This window comes from Saccopteryx bilineata, chromosome 6, assembly GCF_036850765.1.
Source record: "Saccopteryx bilineata isolate mSacBil1 chromosome 6, mSacBil1_pri_phased_curated, whole genome shotgun sequence".
Taxonomy (NCBI): domain Eukaryota; kingdom Metazoa; phylum Chordata; class Mammalia; order Chiroptera; family Emballonuridae; genus Saccopteryx; species Saccopteryx bilineata.
The window spans coordinates 152,838,100-152,858,397 of record NC_089495.1 but is presented as its reverse complement, the minus strand read 5'-3'; the positions used below and the strand labels follow the sequence as shown (position 1 = coordinate 152,858,397).

The 20,298-nt window shown below is 43.9% G+C and overlaps 1 protein-coding gene and 1 pseudogene across 4 annotated transcripts; one reads left to right on the top strand and one right to left on the bottom strand.

Annotated features, from left to right (window-relative positions):
• Window positions 1–20,298, bottom strand: part of LOC136307826 (GTPase IMAP family member 7-like) — a 128,451-nt pseudogene that overhangs the window by 55,882 nt on the left and 52,271 nt on the right.
• LOC136307986 (GTPase IMAP family member 4-like) lies at window positions 11,392–18,171 on the top strand. 4 transcript variants are annotated; one of them, XM_066235065.1, is made up of 4 exons: window positions 11,431–11,471; window positions 12,607–12,707; window positions 13,304–13,375; window positions 16,401–18,171. In XM_066235065.1, exons 3-4 carry the CDS (start codon window positions 13,339–13,341, stop codon window positions 17,336–17,338), a joined length of 975 nt encoding a protein of 324 aa, XP_066091162.1. In that variant the 5' UTR covers window positions 11,431–11,471; window positions 12,607–12,707; window positions 13,304–13,338; the 3' UTR covers window positions 17,339–18,171. The 4 variants fall into 4 exon arrangements, with proteins under 4 accessions (XP_066091161.1, XP_066091162.1, XP_066091164.1 ...); XM_066235064.1 differs by lacking the exon at window positions 12,607–12,707 and having other exon boundaries at window positions 11,392–11,471; XM_066235067.1 differs by lacking the exon at window positions 12,607–12,707 and having other exon boundaries at window positions 11,434–11,487.

Genomic DNA, 20,298 nt, shown 5'->3' with positions numbered 1-20,298 from the left:
GCCATTTTGCACTTGTGGCCACCAGGCACCTGCTCATTGGTAAGCAGTTCCCACTTTCATTATTGCAAGAATCAAAAGAAGACAAAAATTCCCAGACAACTTGATGAAGGAAGTAGGATTTATTAAAGCCAGCAGAGCACATGAGGTTTTTTGATGGTGTTTCTCATCTAGTTTGCTGATGTGCAAGGAGGGTTAGGGCTCTCCTAGTCTTATTGGTAATGATTTACAAAACTACATGCAATTGGATGATCTGGTTTAAGATTTAAATGGGTGTGTGCTATCCTCAAGATCCATCCTCTGACCAGGTGGCAGTTCCGTAGTATCGGATTATCCGCTCTGGGGGCCACTCATCATCTTTCTAGTCCCCTATCTGGAGTTCCCTCACACTCATAGAAGCTATAGAAAAGCAAGGTGGTGGAGACCTTTTGGCCTTCCTTGGTGACATGGATACACTGTTCACAGTCCTCTGCCCTAGTTCCTCTCCTTCCCCACAGTCCAATTATAAGGAACCCCATGGCAAGATTCCTCAGGCTTCAGCTGTACATGGACCAGCCAGCTCCCGGTTTATGGCTGGAGCAGGGCATGTTGTCCTTCTCAGGGTCAATTTACAAGGGTTGGCAGGGTTAGTCACTGCTGTCCATGAGGGTGTCTCTGCTGGGGCCGCAGGCTTCAGCTGGCTGTTGTGAATCCAGGCTGGTATGCCTTCTACCTTGGCAGCAGTGGGAGTGGTCAGGATCATGATGTAGGGTCCCTTCCATGTAGGTCAGAGGGGAGCTGGATTCTAATTCTTGACCTACACCTGGTATCCTGGGAAAAAAAGAATGGACAGGGGCAAACAAACCGGTCAGAGCCCTGTCTAGCACCCACTTGGATATGGTACTGGTTACCTTGCTGAAAGCTTTTAATTGCCTATGTAGTTCTGTTTTTTCTAATTCTCGGGGAGTCCATGGCAAACTACTTAGTATTGCCTATTGTATAATACTCATAAGGTGAATACCCAGTGTTCTTGGAGGGGGTGCACCGAACCTTAAACAATATTAGAGGAAAGTTTATACCCACTAAGACCTATTTCTTGACATAATTTGCTAAGCCCTAACTTCAGAGTCCTATTCATGCATTCCACCTTTCCCAAGCTCTGAGGTCTGCATGCCATGTGAAGCTTCCAGATGGTGTCCAATGCTTGAGCTGTTCCTTATACCACCTTAGTCACAAAGGCAGGGCCGTTGTCAGAGCCTATCTGAAGTGGCAGCCCAAACCTTGGAATTAGTTATCTGAGCAATGCCCTTGTTACTTCTCTGGACTTTTTAGTGCAGTGGGGTAGGCTTCTACCCATCCTGAGTCGGTGCACACTAACACCAACAGGTACTGGTAACCTTGACTTTTGGGCATCTCACCTTAGAGGCGGGTGCCCTGTAAGACTGGATACCAGGGCAATGAAGGTCCTTGTTTCGCATTATTCTGATGTCAGGTTGAGCAGCGCAGGCTGACTTTCTTTGCTAGGGCTGCCAAGAGAGGGATGTGTTATAGAAATATCTCCATAGCAGTCTTTCTGTCTTTTCTTGTCCCAGATAGGTGACAGCATGCAAAGTCTGGTCTACTGCTGGGCCCAACAGGTGGAGAATGACAACTCCACCATCTGAAAGTTGCATCCAGCCGTCCTTTAATTCTTTAGTCCCTTCTTCCTCTGTCCACCTTTTCTCTCCCTCGGAATATCTGGGTGCAAGTTCCGGGGTCCATGGGTTGAGAGGGGCTATAGTACCCTTGTAGTAGGGCAGAGTAGAAGCTCTCTTTGCCTCTGCATCTGCTCTGGCATTTCCCTGGGCTTCTGCCGTTCCTCCCTTCTGGTGTCCTCGGCAGTGGATCACTGCTACTTCTTTTGACTTCCAGATTGTTGCCAGCAGCTGGAGAATTTCTCCTTGATATTTAAGATATTTGCCCCCAGCAGTTAGGAGTCCTCTCTCTTTGTAAATTGCCCTATATATATATACTTGGAGCATGAGAAAGAGAATATGGAAATCTGTAAAGATATTTATTCTTTTCCTTTCACTGAGCTCTAAGGCTCTAGTCAGGGCAATGAGTTCTGCCCACTGAGCAGAAGTGCCTTGGGGTAGAGGCCACGCCTCTATAGTCTTTGTTAGAGTCACTACTGCATACCCGTCAGCCTTTCTCCTCTTGAGCTGATGGAGCTGCTTCTGTCTATATACAGCTCCCGGTCGAAATTCCTTAGGGGTTGATCTAGTAAGTCCGGCAGGCTGGAGTGTACTGGATCAAGCACTTCTAAGCAATTGTTTGAGGCTTTCCCTCATTTACTGGGAACAGTGTTGCTGGATTTAAAGTGGCACACATCTCTACTACTAGCCTTGGGTTTTCACATAATAAACTCTGGTACTTAGTGGGGAGGGCATTTGTGAGCCAATAATGTCCTTTGGCATTCATCAGAGTCACTACTGCATGTGGCACCCGCACTATAGGTCTTGACCTAAAGTCAGTTTGTATACCTCTTGTACCAGTATGGCAGTGGCTTCTAGGGCTCTTAAGCATGGTGTCCTGTCCTTTGCAAACCTATCTAGTTGCTGGAGAGGTAGGCTACCATTCTAGGCCATGACCCCAAATCCTGGGTTAATATACCCACTGCTGTCTTGCTCCTCTCTGACACACACAGCACAAAAGGTTTTACTAAGTTAGAAAGACCTAGTGCTGGAATAACTTGTAATTTTTTTTTAAGAGTCCAAAAAGCACAGCCCTGTTCTGACTCCCAGTCCCTGGGCTCTTTTTCTCCGTTCTTTGTGACTTCATAGAGGGGCTTGGCCAGTACTGTAAAGCTGGGGATTCATAAACGGCAGAATCCTACTGCACCAAGGAACTCCCTGACATGTCTCCTTGTGATGAGGACTGGGATGTTCTGAGTAACCTGTTTCCGTTCTACCCCTAGCCTCCTTTCACCCTGTTGGAGAATGAAGTCCAAGTATTTTACTTGTCTTTGAAGATCTGGGCCTTCTTCTTCGAGATCTGGTTTTCATTCTTCTCTAGGAGGCATAGAAGCTTGTATGTTCCTCAAGCACATCCTTAGAGAGTCCCATAACCTAGCAATAGGTCATCCACATACTGAAGAAGGACACATCCGATGTCCTGTGCAGGAAACCTCTGGAGGTCCCAAGTGAGGGCCTCTCCAAAGATGGTAGGGAGTTCTGGAAGCCTTGTGGGAGCCTAGTCCAGGTGTACTGCACCTTTGCCCCTTTAGCTGGGTCCTCCATTGGAAGGCAAACAGCTTCGGCTTTCAGGTGCCAGTCTTATACTGAAGAAGACATCTTTTAAGTCCAAGCAAGTGAACCGTGAAAGGGAGGAGGCTTAAGAGGGTGTACGGATTTGGCACTGTCGGGTGCAGAGTCACTGTTGCCTCATTAATGACCCTCAAGTCCTGTACTGGCTGATAATCACTGGTCCCCGGTTTTCTGACGGAGGGCAAGGGAGTATTCAAGGATGACTGGCACGGCTCCTTGAGCCTTTGTAAATGCACCTGGATTCCTTGCCAGGCCTCCTTAGGAATCGGGTATTGTTGCTGGCTGACAGGCAATGTCCTAGGTTTTAACTCTATCCTCACTGGCTCTTGGTTTATTGCCAGCCTTGGGGGGGAGTGTTTCTTCAGCTCAGACTCTAGGGTATTTTTGAATTAATTTTTGGCATGGAGGCTTCCCAGACACAGTAGCAAAAATCTTCCATTCCTCCTCTTTGGGAACAGGTAGAGTTAGAATAAGCCTAGGCTTAGGCACCTGTTGTAAACTCCCAGCTAGGAGAGGAGAGCCTGGGCCTGATTCTGGCCATGCAGTGGGATTCACCTCCAGCTCAGGCTTGGGTGAGCTTATGCTGGGACCTAATAAATCTGATGATGATGGGCCTGAGTCAGTGCAGTCTCTGGGGTAGGGATGGGTAGAGCCTCGCCAGCACATAAGGTGGAGGTGCCACAGTTTCTGCTTCTTTTGGTTCACCAGGGGTTAAAATTTCTGGCTTTGGCTGCTGCAGTGGCTTCTCTGGGTCTGGTGGAATGCTTCCCTGCCTTAGCTACCAATGCTGTAGAAGTCTGACATCTAAGTCAAGTGGGTGGGTACAATACTAGTATAAGCCAAGTGTTTATGTAGGGAAACTGGTCTGGGTGGCCTAGATCTCTAGTGACTACCTGTTACACTTTCTGCACAATGGTCCTGTCCAAGCTTCCTTCTGCCTACTGCCCCACACTAAAAGCAGGGTTTTTTAGTTCACACAAGGTCCTCAGTTTCCCGGGAACATAGTAACCTTATAATTCCCTGAGAACCCTTTCTTAAAATTCTTGACCATCGTGGCTAAAGGAGTGGGTTTTCCATGTGAACCTCCCATACTCCCCATGACAGACAACTGTCATGCCACAAGAAGGAATGGGGGGACAGGAGCGGAAAACTTGGAGGGGACGCCACTTGCTTTATTCCGTCACCGGCCGTTTCAATCGCAAGAATGGCAGTCCCTCTTGGCTCATGTCAGGCTGATATAAACCATCAGCAAGCAATTCAGCCTCTTAGCCGTATGAGGTGCCCTGTGGAACCGCGGTTCTTGACCCAACACCGGCTTCAGCCCTGTGGGAGAGAGTCGGAACCCTCTCCCAGTGTCCGTCTCATTCACTCTGCACTCTCTTTCACACAACCTCCCACACACCTGTGGAGGGTGATGAGTCACCACTCTGTGAGGACCATTCCCCACACCTGTAAGGAATGCACAGTAGCTGCTCCTAACCTATGGAGGGCAATTAGTGACTCTCTGGAAGGTGATCGGGCCTCCCTTCTGCACAGTAGGGCAGGACCCTAGCTACCTTTCCTTGCCTGGTTTTCCTTACTGTGGCTCTGACACACCCTCGTTTCCTTGTTCCTTCCTTTTCTGGTCCTTTCTGAGATCGGTGAAAGGGATCCCCCCTCCATCCTACAGAGGTATCCACACGTGGAAATCCCTGCTTATGCTCAGCTGGTGCATCTGCAGGGTGGCCCGGGGGCTCCCCAATGGGGTGGCTGAAGTCTGCCAATTGTGGGCATTTTTCCTCCTTGGTTTCTAGCCAATGCACCATACATATTGCAGGAATCAAAGGAGGACAAAAGTGCCCAGACAACTTGATGAAAGAAGTAGGATTTATTAAAGCCAGCGGAGCACATGGATATTGTAGCTCCAAAACACGGGCTCCTCGAAGTTGATTTTATTTACAGGTTATTTACCTTTACAGTATCTAAGCAATGGGCATGTGATTTCTTTGTTTAAGGTTTCCCAGGACTGAAGGAGAGGGGAGGGAAAGTTTCAGTGGGGTAAACAAGGGGGAAGGAGTTTCTAGATCACCGACCATAGTTACATACAGATGATGCTATTCTTGCTGTGTATTGTAACTATGGGATATAGTTAATTGATCACTGGCTGACTTGGTTACCCCTGCTGGCTCCTTTCCCTTGTATTCTTTTTGTTTCTTCCTTCTCAGGGAAGAGGGGGCCTGCTCCTCCTTCCTCAGCACTGCTCCAGACCCTTGCTATGCTCGGCCCCATAAGTCCAGAAGTTGCACACGTGGTTGTACTTGTATATGGTGTAAGAAGGTGCACTAGGTTTATTTATTTATTTTTGCATGTATCTGTTCAATTTTCCAAAGCCATTTGTTGAATAAACTGTTTTAACCCCATTGTATGATCTGGCCTCCTTCATCAAATATCAATTGACCATATAGACATGAGTTAATTCTAGGCTATTTTGTTTCATTGACCTATGTCTATTTTTATGCCATTACCATGTTGTTTTGTTTACTATAGTCTTACAGTATAGTTTGATATAAGGTAGTGTGATAGGTATCCTCCAACTTTTTTCTTCTTTCTTAAGATTGCTGTTGCTTTTCAAAGTCTTTTGTGATTTTATATACATTTTTGAATTATTTATTCTAGTTCTGTGATAGGAATTGCATTGAATCTATACATTGCTATGGTTAGGATGGGCATTTTATGTTAATTTTTCCTATCTATGAATATGATATATGCTTCCATTGATTTGTATCTTCTTTAATTTCAGTCTTCAATGTCTTATAATTTTCTGAGTACAGGTCTTTTACCTGCTTGGTTAAATTTATTCCTTGGAATTTTTTTAGAGGCAATTATAAAAGAGATTATTTTCCTAGTTTCCCTTTCTGATAGTTCAATATTGGTGTATAAAAATGCAACTGATTTCTGAATTTTTATTTTGTATCTTGCTACTTTATTTGATTCATTTATCAGTTTTAGTAGTTTTTTGGTGAACTCTTAGGGTTCTATATATACATTATACATCATCTACAAATAATGACAGTTCTACTTCTTCCTTTCATTTGGATGTCTTTTTTTTCTTCTTCTCTGATGGCTATGGTAAGGACTTTTTGTACTATCTTGAATAACAGTGTTGAAAGTAGGTATCTATGTCTTGTTCTGGATGTTAAGGAAAATGCTTTTAGTTAGTTTTTTTTTTCTGAAGTGAGAAGCGGAGGAGAAGCAGACAGACAGACTCTAGCATGCACCTGACTGGGATCCACCTGGCATACCCACCAGGGAGTGATGCTCAGCCCCTCTGGGGCATTGCTCCATTGCAGCCGGAGCCATTCTAGTGGGTGAGGCAGAGGCGATGGAGCCATCCTCAGCGCACAGGCCAATTTTGCTCCAATGGAGCCTTGGCTGTGGTAGGGGAAGAGAGAGAGAGGAAAGAAGCAGGAAGGGTGGAGAAGTAGATGGGCACTACTCCTGTTTGCCCTGGCTGGATATTGAACCTGGGACTTCCACACGATAGGCTGATGCTCTACCGCTGAGCCAACCGGCCAAGGCTGCTTTTAGTTTTTTGTATTGTATATGATGTTAGCTGTGGGGTTTTCAAATACAAGCTTTATGATGTTGAGGTATGTTTCCTCTATTTCCACTTTAAGAGTGTTTTCATAACTGTGTGCTGGATTTTGTCAAAATCAATAGATAGTTTTTCTACATCTATTGATATGATTATATAATTTTTATCCTTTTATTTTGTGTATGTGGTATATCATTGTTAGTTGATTTGCAAATATTGCATCCAGGAATAGATCCCACTTGATTATGGTGTATAATCTTTTGACTGTATTGTTGAATTTGGTTTGCTAGTATTTGTAGATGAAATATGTTCATCAGGGATATTGGCCTATGGTTTTCTTTTGTTGCAGTGTCTTATTCTGGGTTTGAAATAAGGATAATGCTAGCTTTATAAAATGAGCTTGGAAATCTCTCCTCTTGTGGTTTTTGGAACAGTTTTATAAGGATAGGTGTTCATTCTTCTTTGGATGTTTGGTAAAATTCACCTGTGAAGCCATCCAGTCTAAGATTTTTGTTGTTAGCAGTTTATTATTTTATTACTGCTTTAATTTTTTAAAGTTGTAATCAGTCTGTTTAGATTTTCTGTTTCTTCTTGATTCAGTTTTGGAAGATTGCATGTTTCTATGAATTTATTGATTTCTTCCAGATTGTCCAATATTTTGGCACATAATTGTTTGTAGTATTTAAAAATAATTTTTTGTATTAATCTGTATTCAGTAGTCACTTCTCCATTTTCAGTTCTGATTTTGTTTATTTGGGTCCTCTTTTTTTTCTAGATGAGTTTTGTTAGAGGTTTAACAATCTTGTTTATTTTTTCAAAGAACCAGCTCTTTTTTTTTTTTTTCTTAGAGCTCAAGGAGCTCTTTTTTTTTTTTTTTTTTTCTTTCTGAAGCTGGAAACAGGGAGAGACAGTCAGACAGACTCCCGCATGCGCCCGACCGGGATCCACCCAGCACGCCCACCAGGGGCGATGCTCTGCCCACCAGGGGGCGGTGCTCTGCCCATCCTGGGCGTCGCCATGTTGCGACCAGAGCCACTCTAGCGCCTGGGGCAGAGGCCACAGAGCCATCCCCCAGCGCCCGGGCCATCTTTGCTCCAATGGAGCCTTGGCTGCGGGAGGGGAAGAGAGAGACAGAGAGGAAGGCGCGGCGGAGGGGTGGAGAAGCAAATGGGCGCTTCTCCTGTGTGCCCTGGCGGGGAATCGAACCTGGGTCCTCCGCACGCTAGGCCGACGCTCTACCGCTGAGCCAACCGGCCAGGGCAAAGAACCAGCTCTTGGTGTCATTGACCTTTAGTATTTTATTCTGGACTCTATTTCCTTTATTTCCACCATGATCTTTATTATTTCCTTCATTCTACTCACTTGCAGTTTGTGTGTTTTTCATTTTCTAGTTCCTTTATGTGTAAGATTCGATTGTTTATTTGAGATTTTTTTTTTGTTTGTTTCTTGAGATGGGCCTGTAATGATATAAATTTTCCTCTCTGGATTGCTTTATCTGTGTCACATAGATTTTTGTATTGTTGTGTCTTCATTTTAATTTGTGTCAAGGTATTTTTTGATTTCCTTGATCTCATTGTTACCCATTCATTGTTTAATAGCTTGTTATTTAGCCTCCACGTGTTTGTGTGTTTTTCTTTTTTTTTTTCCTTGTAATTTGTTTCTAATTTTATACCATTATAGTCAAAGAAGATACTTGATATAATTTCAGTCTTTATTTGTTAACACATTTTTGTGTTCTAAAATGTGGGCTATCCTAGAAAATGTCTCTTGTGCTTTTGAAAAGAATGTGTGTTCTGTTGTTTTGGGATGAAATACTCTGAAAACATCAATTAAATTAATCTGGTCTAGTGTGTCAATTAAGGTCTCTGTTTCCTTGTTGATTTTCTGTCTGAAAGAACAATTTATTGATGTCAATGGGGTGTTAAAATCCCCTACTATGACCACGTTTTCAATATCTCCTTTACGTCCATTAATATTTGCTTTAAATATTTAGATCCTCCTATGTTGAGTGCAGAAATGATGTATATCATTACATCCTCTTGTTGGGTTGATCCCATTATCACTATATCATGTTCTTCTTTGTCTCTTTTCATAGCCTTTGTTTTAAAGTCTATTTTATCTACTATAAGTATACTATGCCAGCTTTTTTTCATTTCTGTTTGAATAAAATAGCTTCTTATCCATTTCCTTTAATGTCTGCATGTTTTACATTCTGAAGTGAGTCATTTGTAGACAGTGTATATGTCAGTCTTGCTTGCTTATCCATTAAGTTACCCTATGTCTATTGATCAGATAACTTACTCCATTTATATTTAAAGTAGTTTTTGATAAATGCATGTTTATTGCCATTTAAAAATTCATAATGATGTTTTTTATTTCTTTTTTTTTTTTTGTATTTTTCTGAAGCTGGAAATGGGGAGAGACAGTCAGACAGACTCCTGCATGCGCCCGACCGGGATCCACCCGGCACGCCCACCAGGGGCAACGTTCTGCCCCTCCGGGGGGTCGCTCTGCCGAGACCAGAGCCACCCCAGTGCCTGGGACAGAGGCCAAGGAGCCATCCCCAGCGCCCGGGCCATTTCTGCTCCAATGGAGCCTTGGCTGCGGGAGGGGAAGAGAGAGACAGAGAGGAAGGAGGGGGGGTTGGAGAAGCAAATGGGCGCTTCTCCTATGTGCCCTAGCCGGGAATCGAACCCAGGTCCCCCGCATGCCAGGCCGACGCTCTACCGCTGAGCCAACCGGCCAGGGCCTCTTCTTCTTCTTAAAGAAGTCCCTTTAAGATTTCTAGTAATATCAGCTTCCTGGTTATGAACTCCTTCAGGAATGTCTTTTCTATGAAGCTCTTTATCTCTCCTTCAATTTTAAATGATTGCTTTCCTGAGTAGAGTAATTTTTGTTGTTGGTCCTTACTTTTTTTTTTAAAGTTTTTTAAAATTTTTTATTATTTATTCATTTTAGAGAGGAGGGAGGGAGGGAGAGAGAGAGAGAGAGAGAGAGAGAGAGAGAGAGAGAGAGAGAAAGGGGGAGGAGCAGGAAGCATCAACTCCCATATATGCCTTGACCAGACAAGTGCAGGGTTTTGAACCTGCAACCTCAGTGTTCCCAGGTCGACGCTTTATCCACTGCGCCACCAGAGGTCAGGCGGTCCTTACTTTTCATGACTGAATATTACACGCCAGTTTCTTCTGTCTTAGAAAATTACTATTGAGAAATCAGCTGACAGTCTTATGGAAGCTGACTTGTAGATAACTGTATTTCTCTTGCTGCTTTTAAGATTCTCTCTTTGTTTTTAACTTTTATCCATTTTAATGACATGTATTGATGATGGTCTCTTTGGGATCATCTTGTTTGGGACTCTTTGAACTTCCTACACATGTGTGTCTTTTTTCTTCATCAGGTTAGACAGTTTTCAGTCATTTTTTTTCAACTAGTTTCTCAATCTCTTGCTCTCTCTTCTCTTTCTGGTACCTTCAAAAACAGATGTTATGCTTCATGTTGTCCTACAGGTCCCTTAAACTATCCTCTTTTTTAAACATCTTTTTTCTTTTTACTTCTCTGATTGGTTGTTTTCTCTTCTCTTTTCTTCTAAGTCATTGATTTAACCCTCTGCTACACCTAATCTGCTCTTCATTCTATCTGGTGTGTTCTGGTTCTTTTCCATGGTTTCATTGTCCTTAATATGCTTGCTATCTCTGTTGAAATTCTCATTAAGTGTCTTGAATATCATTATAACCATTTTTATTTTTGACCCTGTATCTGCAGGATTGCATAACCTCATTTTATTTAGTTTTTCTATGGGTATTTCTCTTGCCTTTCATTGGGGACGTGTTTATTTGTACATCTCTCTGTATTTGAGTCTGTGTATTGGGCATATCTGCCATGTCTCCCATGCTTGCAATGGTGACATTACATAGTAGGTGTCTTGTGGGGTTAGGGGCAGTCTCTATTATATCCTACCTAAGCTTAGGTGTTCCAGAAATGTTCAATGTGTAGAGTATGTGACCCTCCTGTGGCAGTTGAGTCTTGATTGCTGTTGGCCCACCCATGGGTTCTGCTTACCCTCACTCAGGTTGACTGTCTGACTTTGAGGATTAACCCTTACCACAGTGTGGGAGCTGCTGTGTGAGTGCTGACCCCACAAAACAGACTTTGCCCCAGCAGGCACTGGTGCCTGCTGAGATTTCTCTTTGAATGTGTTGCTTGTGGAGCTAATGTGGTCATTCTCTAATGTGGTCTGAAGTCCACCACCATGTATATTGTTTCTGGGGCCTTTAGGGTGTGACCCTGGTGCAGGTCAATATGGCACTGCCTGGGACTGACCCTGGGTTACCTGTTTGGAACTACAAAGTGATCCATAGTCTGTGGCTGCCTTGGCCTGACCTGGGTAGGTGTGAAAGGGGATAAGCCGCACAGCAAGTCTGGCTTCCACCAGTACTGAGCCAGAGAGCAGGTCAACAAAACACGGAAAGTGACCTCAGATGGGAAAGTAGGCAGGTTTACACAAGCAGTTATGAATAACTCCTCCCTCACTTTCTCTTTCCTCTTCTTCCTCCTCAATATTCTCACTTAGCATTGCCTTTGAAGTTAGAGACGGGAGCAGGACCCAGATCTTCCAGGTAAAGCAATATGCAGGTGTGTGTGTGTGTTTGGCAAAAGGCAGGAAAATGTGGGATTTGGTGCAGAGAGGACCTCTCCCCTGCTTCTTTTTTACCTCTTAGAGCCAACTTGCTCTTAGCATAGATTTCTCGTTGCTTTCTGTTTCCTGAGTCTGCTGATTCTAGGTTGTAATCTGTTTTAAAGGCTGAGTCCTAAAATTAGTAACCCTCTTAGGGATTGCTGCCCAGAGGATACTTGTACACATTAGCGATTCCTTTCACCCTTTGTAGAACGTATAGATAGACGTGAAGCTTGCAGAGAAGGAGCTGTGTGAGTGGACAGAACCAGCCCCGAGAGCCGCTGGTGGTGGAGGAGCACGGGAAGCTGGGAGGCATATGCACAGCTCCATGGGGCCCCCTCACCCCCCAGTCACCACCATCAAGTTTGTGGCCAAAGCTGATTTGTAAGACTTTGGTGATTTCTCTTCCCAATTTACAAGAAGCTGTTTTCTAGTCTTTATACTTAAGGGAGTAAAAACACAATTCTTCTTTTAAAAGGAGTGTCTGTCTTTCTAACAGTGTTTCAAGGTTACGTTTGATGGCTCCCTATCAGATGAGCCTGGTCTTTAGCAGTGAGCATTCTCATCCTGCCCCAGGCAACGTCGGCTCCAACACGAGCTCATAAATGGCTTTTCCCATTGCCCAACATTTGTAGATTGAAAGGAGACACAGTATTTAACATGCCACACCCTGTCTCTATGACATTAAGCATTGACGAATATGGAAAAGATAGTCTCTTTCACAGATGCAGGCTGGACAGAAAGATCAGAGAGAAAGCAAGATCAAAGAGATTTTGATCAATTTATTGAACAAATATTTACTGAGACCACTGTTTGTCTAGTATTCTGCTTGTCCCTAGGAAAGAAGGGAAATACAAGACACAGATGGTCCTATTATCACAGAGGTCACAGCCGAAATGGACTGAGTACAAAGAGCAGATGAACAGCTCCCTGCTGTGACATGCTTTCTATAGGAACCGCTGGGAATATGATGAGAGCAAAGAGCAAGGGACCACACCACAGCTCGGTAGTTGGTGCTGATGGTGTTGGGGGGAAGGGAGTTGGAGAAAAAAAATAAACAAATTGTATTTTTTCAGAGGCATCTGATTATAGAGCAGGACAGAAACCGAAGAGGAGATGATTGGTTAGGAGCCAGTTACACGGCAAGCAAATGACTGTGGCCTGGATTAGCATGAAGGTGGGAGAATGGGTGGTGTTGCGTTTTGTGGAGGGAGAATCCATAGGACTCAGTGGTGGACTGATGAGCGAGTGAAGAAAGAGAAGATGCAAATGACCCCAAATTCTGCAGGAGTTACTGGCTGAGCAGTGATGCCATCAACTGAAATGCTGACGGAATCATCGCTGTGATCTGGAGGCAGCACTGGCTGGAGCCAGGGTGGGGGTCAGGGGTTCCATTTTGGTTGAGTTCTGTTTGAGATGCCCATGAACCTGCTCAATGGAGAAGTGGAATGGGATATAGAAGTTCAGGGATCTGAGGAATGTCTGCACTCCTGACTCCATACACATGGCATTCAGAGCAATAATGCACTGAACAGAGGGGGAAGGGTGCCCAGAACCAGAGCAAAGGAAGCAATTGAAGCTTTTATTCTGTATAGACATTATATAATTCATGAAAAGGAGACTGACGATGGGATGTTGAGAGACGTGTTGGGAAATAGGGCAGGAGAAATGAAACAGCAATTTTATGGGAAAGAGAGAACTGTTGGCTGCATGAGGTTTCGGTTTCCAGTTACTCTCCATTTCCCTAAAACGAGTTATGTCTCCTATCTACAGGAATTGAAACTACAGCGGCAGCTCAATTCCACAGGATGAGTTTCAACCTCAGTGAACCCAGGACCAGCCACGGTGAGAGGGTGATCAGGGCCCCTAGGCCAGGCTGGATGGAGGGGACCTGGCAGAGGGTGCTCCATTCCTGTTTGCAAGTCCCCATCTGAGCAAGAACAAAATATTTTCAACCCATTTCTTATTTCTCTTCACTGATGTTAAGTCAGTAGTCACGGCCATCACAGACGCTGGGCACATGCAGCTTCACATTTAATTTGGATAGATGGTATTAAAACAATGGAGCCAAGAAATGGTGGACCATTTTCCTTTTATTCTAGCCTCACACTCAGCTGGCAAGTAAAAACAAACACATGGGCACCAAAACACATTCACACATTCTCCAGTTCCACAACCAGGGGAATCTTTTCCGAGTTTATCCTAGAATCAAAGGCCCCCACCTCTTCAGTGGAGCTCACAGAGCCTCTCACCTCTGTTGCCCCTCAGCAGCCTCCATCGTGCCTCCTGTGCAACCCTGTGTCCTCTTCTAAAATGACCTTCTAGCTCCTCCTCTTAAAATTATTCTGCAAAAACCTTTTCTCCAGCACACATTAGCATAACCAAGCCCCTTCCCAAGCAGAAAGGCAGTTAGCTGTATCACCTGGGCGATGGCAATTCATGTGGGCAATGCCATTTTTAACAATAAAAGGGAGCAAACCAGAAAATACAGATTTTATAAACTCATTTGCCCAACAACTGACCCCACTTTCTCTTCTCTGACCATCTACACTGTGTACTCATGTCATAGCATAACGGCTACCAGGAAGAGAGGCTAAAATATCCTGATGGAGCCCAGGCTTGATGACATTTCTTATTTCCCACTTCCTGCAATGTGGACTCAACAGCAGGGCCAGCTGTAGCCTGTCTGGTTGTTTCTCTGCCCCTCCATTCATCCTGAGAGAGGCTGGGGAAGGAGGAACATGAGAGCAATGTTTCTTCATTCAGGTCCTGGCGGCCTCAGTATAACAAACAAATTCAATAGACCAGTTCACTCACGTTCTCACATAACCCTCCCTTTAATCCACTGTCTATAGAAATCAATAACATCAGCTGAACTTCTCCTCGTTTGGAAAACCACACCACACATTAGTAGCCTAAAGCATCAACCATTTCACAGGCTCTCAATTTGGGTGTTCACGGCCATACCTGCAGCCTGCCACATAAGAGCCAAACGCATACCTGTGATCATGTGACTGTATGGCATATCGCATTGATGCCAAGATGCATTGGCAAATTGTTGCTCCGTGGGAGCTGGCTTTGGTGATGTTTTGTTTCACCTCCCATGATTTTCTTACTCTCTCTCTAATGTACTCAGGACTGCCTTGGGGGGAGGAGTCTCCACTGTGAGGCTAACTACACAATAATCTGAAACCCTCCTATACCTTTTCCCCCTAATCTTGACCATCCTGTGTCTGGCATTCTCGGCTTCTACACATTTACCTCACTAATCCCAGGATTCTGGCTATCACAAGTGGGAAACGGGGCCTTTGGGACAGTTTTGCTTATCCCTGGATCAGCAAGTGTCCCCATAAAGCGTGTGAGAGACGGTGCATGAACACTGATTTTGTGGAAGCCAGAGTGGGGGGTTCTGCAAAATGTCTCTTCTGTTTGATTGATATGGTTTTTAAAAAATCATTTCAATGTACAGAAGAGACAGAGGAGAGCACAGTGGCAATAGAGAGACCAGGTAGGCGACAGCTGAGGTACGGGTGGTGATGGTAGCTTGGATGAGTATGGTGGTCTTCAAACTGGGCAGAAGCAGTCAGATTCATGGACGGAGCCAGGAGAACTTGCCGATGGGTTGCATCTGGAAAGTAAGGACACAATGGAACAAGGAAGATCTTAGACTATTTGTCTTAGACACTGGGTGAATGTGGATGACATCTCTGAAAAATAAAATAGAGTTTATAATCGTGTCTATAGTATTGGCAGTGTGATAATGTATGTGTGGTCTCCAGCAGAGTTGGGTGGTTATGAGAATCGGTCTTATTCAAAAGCTGTGAGGGCAGGGTCTCCCTACTCAGAGAAACAGGCTCTCAGGTGTTCTTGTCAGTTGTCTTCTATGGTCCTGGTCGGTGCTTAAAAATCCCGAACACTTCAACCTGACAGACACATTAAAGAGATAGCAGAGAACTGGCTGACTACACATATGGAAAGAGCCACATAGCTGATGTGGTGTTTCACAGAAGACACGGTTATTCTGAAAATATCATTTCAGTAGATAGGCTATGCTTGCTGTTCAGTTATTACTTTGCAAGTCTCTTAGGAAGTAGGTACCTTTAACCAGCTGAAACTAAGAAAGTATAATTATACTGATGCTAATCTGTATGAGCTGCAGCTGCTGCTATTGTTGTTACTATTATTATTTAGGTATCAAGGAATTTTATAATAACATCAGAGGACTGCCAAAACTTTCTGGCTATAAGTCTTCAATATCTTAATTTAAAATGTAAAGATTCCACTAGATTTCTATGCTCAGGTTGTAACTTTAAATGACAAGTATTTTGTTCTATGTGGGTCACAGTCTCTGACAAGATGTTGGCATAAGTGACATATAAAGGAACCCTTGGTCTTTCTGCCCATGTGGCATTTTCTCTCCTGCGAGGGGGGAATGATTTTAGTCACCCACCCAACTAGCTTCTTAATGGGAAGAAGAAAATAAAATTTTTTAATATAAATGAAAGGGGAGTAGTGGATCTTCCACTGTGATGTCCCAAAGCCAGATGTGCATTACCTGCTGTGTTAGCTGACGAGGAGCAGCTATGGAAGCAGAAGAGTCCTCATGGAAACTGGTTTCTGCCCTCCTTTCTGGGCACTTACCTTCCAGAGGTCAGAGTAAGGGACTCCCGCATAGTGGCCAGGGGCTCCCCAAGTCCTGCAGGAGGGAGGTCAGTCACAAGGGTTCTATGGATGTCCTGTGAGGGCAGAGGTTGCTCATGGGACAGGAGCCTCGCAGGCAACAGAGAAGGCCTGGGTGGGCAGAAGCCTTACAGAGGAAACAACTGGAGATCAGTCTTCACACTGTGACTTCTCTTTCCTGATGTTCCAGGGCTTGAAACCCAAGACTGCAGAGATTCACAACTGAGGCTGGTGTTAGTGGGCAAGACTGGAGCCGGTAAAAGCGCCACGGGAAACAGCATCCTCGGAAAGAAAGAGTTCCATTCGAGCATTGCAGCAAAATCCATCACCAAGGTCTGTGAGAAAGGGACCAGCATGTGGAACGGGAGAGAAATTGTCGTTGTGGACACGCCTGGCATTTTCGACACCGAGGTACCAGATGCTGACACAAAAGCAGAGATTGCTCGTTGCATCCTCCTGACCTCCCCAGGGCCTCACGTTCTGCTCCTGGTGGTCCCGCTGGGCCGGTACACAGAGGAAGATCAGAAGGCCATAAAGGAGGTGCTCTCGATATTTGATCTCAATGCTAGAAGATTCATGATTCTCTTATTCACCCGGAAAGATGACTTGGAAGGCATGGAGTTCCGTGATTATTTAAATGAAGCGCCAGCATGCATTCGAGAGCTGGTGGGACAGTTCCAGGGTCGCCACTGTGTGTTCAACAATAAGGCAACAGGGGCAGAGCAGGAGGCCCAGAGGGCAGAGCTGCTGGAACTGGCCCAGCGCACGGTGAGGGAGAACAGGGGAGCATTCTTCACTAATCTGAATTACGAAAGGGCCGAGGCCTTTATTCAGAGACAGATCCTAGTGATCCGAGAGCAATGCAGAGCTGAGCTGGAGAGAGAGAAAAGGCGGTTAAGAGAGGAGTATGAGGAGGCAATCAGACAGGTGGAGGATCGCTGGGAGCAGGAAAGGAGAAGGGTGGAAATGGAGAGAGAACTGGTGGAAAGTAAGAGACGCTATGTTTTAAGGCAGGAAAATGCCAGAAAGGAAGTTGAGAGTAAGAAGGGGATAGTTGACTTACTCATGAAAATATTGGACATTGCTGCTAACTTGTTTTCCTCATTTATGTCCAAGCAATATAAATGAAAATCTGTCTCTACTTCCTACATATTTTCAGGTGCCCGTACCCCATGTAACTCATGCCCCTAAGTCAGAGCTCTCTGTTTCTGTCTCTCAGGCTATTAGGACTAGGGAGCATTGTAAAGTTCACTCCTGGCAATTTGTAGACGTTTGATTGATTTAACAGGGGGAGGCTATACCTTCTCAATCTCAATTTGTAAAACTCCAGAGAAGAACATACAGATGCTCCTACCTTCTGAACTCTTTCTCAGACAGACAGAGCAGAGCATGATGACCCCAAGTGCTCTCTATATATCGCCAGTAGCCCTTTCTCCTCTAGATACTTTATAGATTGGCACATCATCTTCACCTGTGGCTTCAACTCCTCACCTTTGCCTTTAGGTTCACACTGAGCATTTTCCCCACGTAATTAGGGAAATCAGTTGCTTGCATTAGGTCATCTGTAGGTAGAGCTGCTGATAGCATTCTTTTTAGATGCATGTATATTTGTTGAATTACATTTTTACAGAAGGACTCAAATGGTTCCTTATCATCTGAGCACTGAAGAACAAAGATTTCTCTGGAAAACTGATAGCTCAGCGCTCAACTAAATGACGCGTCAAAAGGAGCAAAGAGACAGTGATTCAATGTAGAAACTCTTGGACCTACCTCATTGCAACTAATTTACTGAATAACTAGTTCTCCCCTTTTCTTGTGAAACTAACTATTGTCACTGCACCTCCATCACCCCGCACCTTGGTCACTTACTGCTAGACGGGCCCTCCGCACACGGCTGCCCCAGACACTTGTATTGTTTGTTTATTGTTACTACAATAAATTGTACTAGTCTTTCATATTTATGCAAGGCTGGAATCTCTTTTATTTAAAAAATCTCTAATACTTCTTTTAAGAACACAGTAATAAATTTTAATTTTGAATAGAAGTTCAAGATGATTTTGGATCTTGGCTTGGTCTACATCCTAAGACATCTCCTTTCCTTTCCTCTGAAAGTTGGAACCACATTCTTAATTCTGCCCTTCAAACCACATTCACCTCAGATTCATTCATGATGTGCTGATAAAAATTATGTGTGACCAAAGTTTCTGAGACCTTTGTGGGTTTCCTGGTTAAAACACATCCCTTTAATACATGGATAACAGTAGTTAATCTGCCCCTTTACCACTGGGTTCTTCTACCCTCATTCTTCCTAGGAATTCACAGAGCACATTGCCATGTGCTACAAGCATGTCCTGGTGGTCACGCGCCAAGTGCCCTTGCTCTACTATCTTGAAAGTGGCCTGTCCATGCCCTACACCAAGTTGTCCCCAGTAGCACATACACCTCTCCTTTATTCCCCCAAACACAGGTGAGATTAGACTGTACATTTAGCACACGTGAGCACAGGCTCCAGGATAAGAGAAGCAGCACAGGAAGCAGCTCAGGATTCCTTCAGAAACAGCCCTCACAGTGAGCCAGGTTTGGTTTCTCTCTGCAGGACACGGTGCACGGGGTGTCCATTTTCATCTTTGGACTTTCAGACAGAATCCTGAGGTTGGAATTTAACATCCTGTTGCATCAGTAGCTTCTAGGAGCACATATTTAACCAAAGAGCCACACATACCTTAAAGAAAATGTAAATATAGAATTAACATGAAAAAAGTCTTTTTCTTTTTTATGGTTATTTTCTGTGTCCATGCACTCAATTATTCTTACCCTAGCATTCGGGTTCATGCTGCATAGATGAGGCAAAGTAGAGGTTCTGCTCTTGAGAAGCAGTGAGGAGATGAGAGGCTCAGGTGAAATGCCCTGAGAACAGTGTTGCCCGTTTATCTACAGGGCAGAGGCAGACAAGGAGGGTGCTTGGTAAGTACCATGCATTGTGATTAAGACAACAGAAGAATGAGGCATGTTCCCTTCTCTGAAGTGTTGGGAGTTTATATCTATTCATCTATTCATTAGCAGTGAGTGTTTGTTCAAATCTGGTGGAAGATTTTATACCAGACACTGAGAATCTAGAGAAAGTAAAACCATGTCTCTTTTGGGACTGGCTTCCTTCATGTAACATAATGATTTTGAAAATTATTCAAGTTCCTTGTGTCAGTAGCTTTCCTTTTATTGATAAATAGAATTCCATCTTATGTATGTACCACGGTTCTTTATCACCTCTTTATTTATTCTTATGCCCTTAATTGATTTCTCTTGTCTAATTGCATTGGCTAAAAACTGTATTATTATGTTGAACAGGAGTGGATGGGCATGCTTGCTTTGTTTCCGGTTAAGCCTCAGTGTTTTCCTGTTAAGTAACTGAGATACTAGACAACAGGAGAATATGGTGTGAATCACTGTGTGTGTGTATTTAATCATATTAAGCAACTATACCCCAATCACTATTTTTTGGGGAGTTTTTCTAATGAATGGCAATTGAATTTTGTCAAAGGCTTTTACAAATCATCTTTGTGAATAGTTTTATAGTTCTTTCTCAAATGTATTAATAAGTGAATGATATTAGTAGATTTCCTCATATGAAAGCAGTATTTTCATTTCTATTTTGAGTTTTACTTGATTATGATGTATCACAGTCTTCATGTGGTTTTGGAGTGTATTTGCTAATGTATTATTTAGTACTTTTGTATTGACAGTCATGAAAGATATTGGTCTTTAGAGTTATCTTTTCATACTGTCAATATTGGGCTTAGGTTATTAATGTTACATTTGCTTTGAAAAGGCAATAAGAAAATTTCTCTTCATTTTCCATGCTCTGAAACAATTTTTTTATTAAGTGGGAGGAGGGGAGGCAGAGAGACAGACTCCCACATGCACCCCTACCAGGATCCACCCAGCAAGCCCCCAATAGAACAATACTCTGGTCATCTGGAGCCTTTTCTTTGCATCCGAGCTATTTTTAGTGCTTGAGGCAGAGGCCATGGAGCCATTCTCAGTGCTTGAGGCCAACACACTTGAACCAATGGACCCATGGCTGAGGGAGT